Source organism: Aureococcus anophagefferens, assembly GCF_000186865.1.
Source record: "Aureococcus anophagefferens unplaced genomic scaffold AURANscaffold_21, whole genome shotgun sequence".
Lineage (NCBI taxonomy): Eukaryota > Pelagophyceae > Pelagomonadales > Pelagomonadaceae > Aureococcus > Aureococcus anophagefferens.
Genome location: NW_008705581.1, coordinates 663,835 through 668,047, shown reverse-complemented (window position 1 = coordinate 668,047; position 4,213 = coordinate 663,835). Strand labels below are relative to the sequence as shown.

Sequence of the window (4,213 nt, the reverse complement as noted above, 5' to 3'; positions counted from 1 at the left end):
GAACGTCGCCCCCGTCGCGATCTCGTGCGTGACTTGGGGGTCACAGACTCGCCGACGGAAGCGAACGCCTTGCGTCGCCGCGCTCCGAGGCTTTGCGGACTCGCGGCCTGGTTCGCCTCGTTTGCGTCCAAGGACTGCGACGTCTGCAATGAGGTCGGGCGTCGCGCGACGTCTCCCGCGGTCGGCCTCTCGATCAGGCGACTCGATCGATCGCCACAAGCGACTCGTCGTCAGCTTGCGCTCGCCTCGAGCCTTCGACGACGACCTCGGCAGCTCCGCCCCCTGTCTGGCGCGCGCACCCCGCCCGTCGGGCAACAACACACCGCGGTCCCCCTTACGCCTCGAACCCGTCGACGTCGAGGAGCGCGAGCGCGAGGGCGACGCCGAAGCCCGTGCCGCGCTCGGCCGCCGTCGAGGGCCCCGCGAGGTCCACGTGGAGCCAGCTCCCCTGGAAGTCGGCGTGGACGTTCTCGTAGATGAAGTTCGCCGCGCAGGAGGCCTGGGCGTTCATGCGGTCCTTGACGGAGTTCTTCATGTCCGCGACCTTGGACTTGAATTCCGCCCGGTAGATCTCGGGCGCGAAGGGCAGCGGGTGGCAGAGGTCGCCGGAGCGCTTGCCCGCGGCGACGGCGCGCGCCTCGAGGGCCTCGTCGTCGGAGAAGACGGCCGCGTGGCGCTGGCCCGTCGACACCATCTGCGCGCCCGTGAGCGTCGCCATGTCGATGAGGACGTCGACGTCCCTGGACCCGAGGCCGCCGGGCGTCGACGCGCGCGCGACGCCGTCGGCGAGGCAGAGGCGGCCCTCGGCGTCCGTGTTGTTGATCTCGCAGGTGAGGCCACTGAAGAAGGTGACGATGTCGTCGCAGCGCATCGCGTCAGGGCCGATCGCGTTCTCCGCGACGCAGAGAAGACAATGAATTTCCTCGTAGGCGCCGCCGCCGAGCGCGCACGCGGCCTCGAAGCCGCCGAGGACCGCGGCCGCGCCGCCGCAGTCGCTCTTCATGCCGACCATGCCGCCGGAGATTTTCAAGGAGAGGCCGCCCGTGTCGAAGACGACGCCCTTGCCGACGAGGGCCGCGGACGGGCCGCCCGCGTTCGCCGGGAACTTCGCCGACAGCACGACGAGCGCCGGCGGCTCCACCGCGCACTTGCCGACGTTGTAGATGCCGCCGTAGCCCGCGTCCCTCAGCGCGGCGCCGGCCAGGACCTCCTCGTCGACGGCGACGCCCGCGGCCCGGAGGCGCGCCGCGACGTCGCGCGCCTCGGCGACGAGGCGCGTCGTCGTCATCTCGTTCGGGGGCGCGTCGACGATGCGCTGCGCGAGGCGCACGGCGTCCGCGGCGACGGCCGCGGCCCGCAGCGTCCGCTCGTCGGCCACCGGCGCGCCGCCGGCGTCCTCGAAGGCGACGCGGACCGTGCGCGGCGCGCCGTCGTCCTTGCCCTTCTTGGCGTCGTAGAGCGGGAACGCGCGCGCGACGGCGGCCGCGGCCGGCGCCGCGGCCGCGCCGTCCGCGAGGCGGCAGACGACGGCCGCGTCCTCCGTGCCCGCGTTCGCGCCGACGAGGCTCGCGAGCGCGTGGGGCCGCAGGGGCGAGTTGTGGCGCGAGCAGTGGTCGGGAAGCACGGCGGCGACGACGCGGCGCAGCGCGCCGTCGCGCGCGTAGGCCGTCGACGCCGCCGCGCCGTCGTCGCCGGGCTTCACGCTGTCGACGAGCGCGGCCCAGAGCGCCGCGTCCACGCCCGCCGGCGCCTGCTGCGCGACGGCGTCCTTGAGGCCGGCGTAGACCGTCGTCGACGCCGGCGCCGCCGCGGCCTCGAAGCTCAGGTCCACGGACGACGCGCGGCGCAGGGTGGGGTGTGCACGCGCGCTCGCGGGAGCGCGCAGGGCGCGAGCGGCCGGCAACAAAGCTAAAAGCATGAGCATATGCGGAGCGGTCGTTGAACGCAGCGGCGCGGTCGTTGATTGCAGCGCGCGGTGGGTGGCGCCGGCGCTGGTGGCGATGACGAGGTCCACGGAGCGCCGCGGAGATGGCTGCAACATCGATGATTGAAGCCGAGGTTACCCCACGCTGCCCGATTCAGCCCGAATGGGCCGCCTCCTGGAGCTGCCCAACGATGTCGGCGTGCTGCTCGGCACATTCGTGCCACTTGACAAGATCGTGGTGAACACGCGGTCCCAAGCCCTCGTCGCTGCAATCGCGCCCTTGACAGAGACCTTTTGGCGGCATCTGTGTCGAGAGCTCGGCGTTCGCTCGTCGCTCGCGCACGAACAGCCGTGGCGCAAGTGCCTTTTGTTGTACGTCCTTCCCTTGAGACGGGCAGTCATCGCCGGCGATTTCGTCGGCGTGCGCCGCCTGGCCGACAACTTCCGTGGGCCCGGGCCCGTCTCGAGGTTCGAGGTGCCGACCGAGACGCTGCGCGACGCGCTGCGGATCGGCGACGATAGCCGCAGGCTCCAGGTGCTCCGCTCGCTGTTCGAATTCGGCCCGGGGCCGGGTGCGGCGACACACCTCGGCGAGGCGCTCCTCGCGCACTCCGCGTACTACTGCCATACGAACGTGCACATCTTTCGCGCCATCGCGTACCACCTCCAGCGCTGGAACATCAAGATCAGCGCGCTGCAGTACATCCAGGCCACTCATTACGTCTGGCGAATGCAAGGGCAGGCCGAGGGGGGGAGCTTGCACTTCGTTGTCGACCTTCGCAGGGTGCCGAGGCCGGACGTGTTCCGCCTGGGTGATGCCACCGCCATAGAGCTCTTCAATTTGACCACGACACTCTGGCAAAATGGCGAACACGAGCGGGTTCTCTCGTTGCTAGAAGGAATTTAGAAGCTGATTTCGGGGACGGCCTCAGGGGTCACTGCGGCGTGGCGGTTTGCCTTGCAGCCACGTTGAGCCACGCTTGGGATGCTCGGAGCCCCAGTCGTGGCGATGCGGTTGCTTCAAAGTAGATCCGCGGCCGTCGCCGTGGCCCTCGTGCTCGCCGCGGCGACGGCCACCCACCCGCTCTCCCCCGAGCCGCGGATCAAGCGCCGCTTCGACGAGAAACCGCCGCTGCGGCCGCGCGTCAAGGGCGGCTACAGCACGCAACCGATTCATGCGCACCCGCAGCCCGCGGCCGCGGCGCCGCAGGTCGTGGGCCTCAGCGCCCCGGCGCTCGGCGAGGCCGGCCCGGGCCGGCGCGTCGCGCCGCGGCGGCGGCGCGCGCCGCTCGCGCTGCTCGCGGCCGCGGCGCCGCTCGTCGCGCTGCCGGCGGCGGCGTCCGCGCTCGGCGCCGCCGGGCTCCCGGGCGACGCGCTCGGCGTGCCCCTGCCGCGGGACCTCGCCGTGTCGGCCCTGGCGGCGGCCGGCGCCGTCGGCTGGCTCCGGGCCGTGACGTTCCTCGCGAGCAACGACTTGGTGGAAACGAAGCTCTCGCGGAAGATCATCCACTGCGGGAGCGCGCCGCTCTTCGTTTTGGCCTGGCGCTTCTACTCGGCGGACCCGACGGCGCGCGTCGCCGCGGCGCTCGTGCCCCTGCTCAACGTCGCGAAGATCGTCGGCGCGACGAAGCGCGCCGTCGACGCGCGCGACCGGGGCGTCGACGGCGGCGAGAAGACGTTCGTCGACGCCGTGAGCCGCACGGGCGACCCCCGGGAGGTGCTCGGCGGGCCGCTCATCTACACCTTGGTGCTCTTCGCGGCGACGCTCTTCGGGTTCCGGTCGCCGGCCGCGGTCGTCGCGCTGTGCCAGATGGCCGTCGGCGACGGCCTCGCGGACATCGCGGGCCGCCGCTTCGGCGACGCCAAGTGGTTCTGCAACGGCGGCAAGTCCTACGCGGGCTCCCTCGCCTTTTTCGCCGGCGCGACGGCCGCGTCGCTCGGGCTGCTCGCGTGGCTCGGCCTCGCGACGGTCGACCTCGACCTCGCGGCCCGCGTCGCCGCGGTCTCCGCGGCCTGCGCGCTCGTCGAGGTCGTCCCGGCGCCGGCCATCGGCATCGACGACAACGTCTCCGTGCCGCTCGTCGGCGCGCTCCTCGCGCTCCTCCTCCTCCCGGCCTAGGGCCTTAAGCTTCGGGACGTCTCGGCGGGCGCGCGCGCGGGGGGGGGTCCTAGATCATGCCCGCCGCGTTGAAGACGACGAGCAGCGCGAAGGGGAAGAAGATGCTCACGAGCCTGCGGGGACGGGGGCCGCCTCGAGCCGCGGCGCGCGCGTCCCGCCGTCGCGAGCGC

General features: G+C 72.6%; 1 protein-coding gene across 1 annotated transcript; it reads right to left on the bottom strand.

Moving 5' to 3' along the window:
• Positions 1–320: 320 nt before the first annotated feature.
• On the bottom strand, positions 321–1,924 carry AURANDRAFT_54611 (hypothetical protein; the record flags this gene model as incomplete). The annotated part of the gene is made up of 1 exon (XM_009041468.1): positions 321–1,924. The coding sequence occupies one exon, from the start codon at positions 1,922–1,924 to the stop codon at positions 335–337; it is 1,590 nt and encodes a 529-aa protein (XP_009039716.1).
• Positions 1,925–4,213: the final 2,289 nt, after the last annotated feature.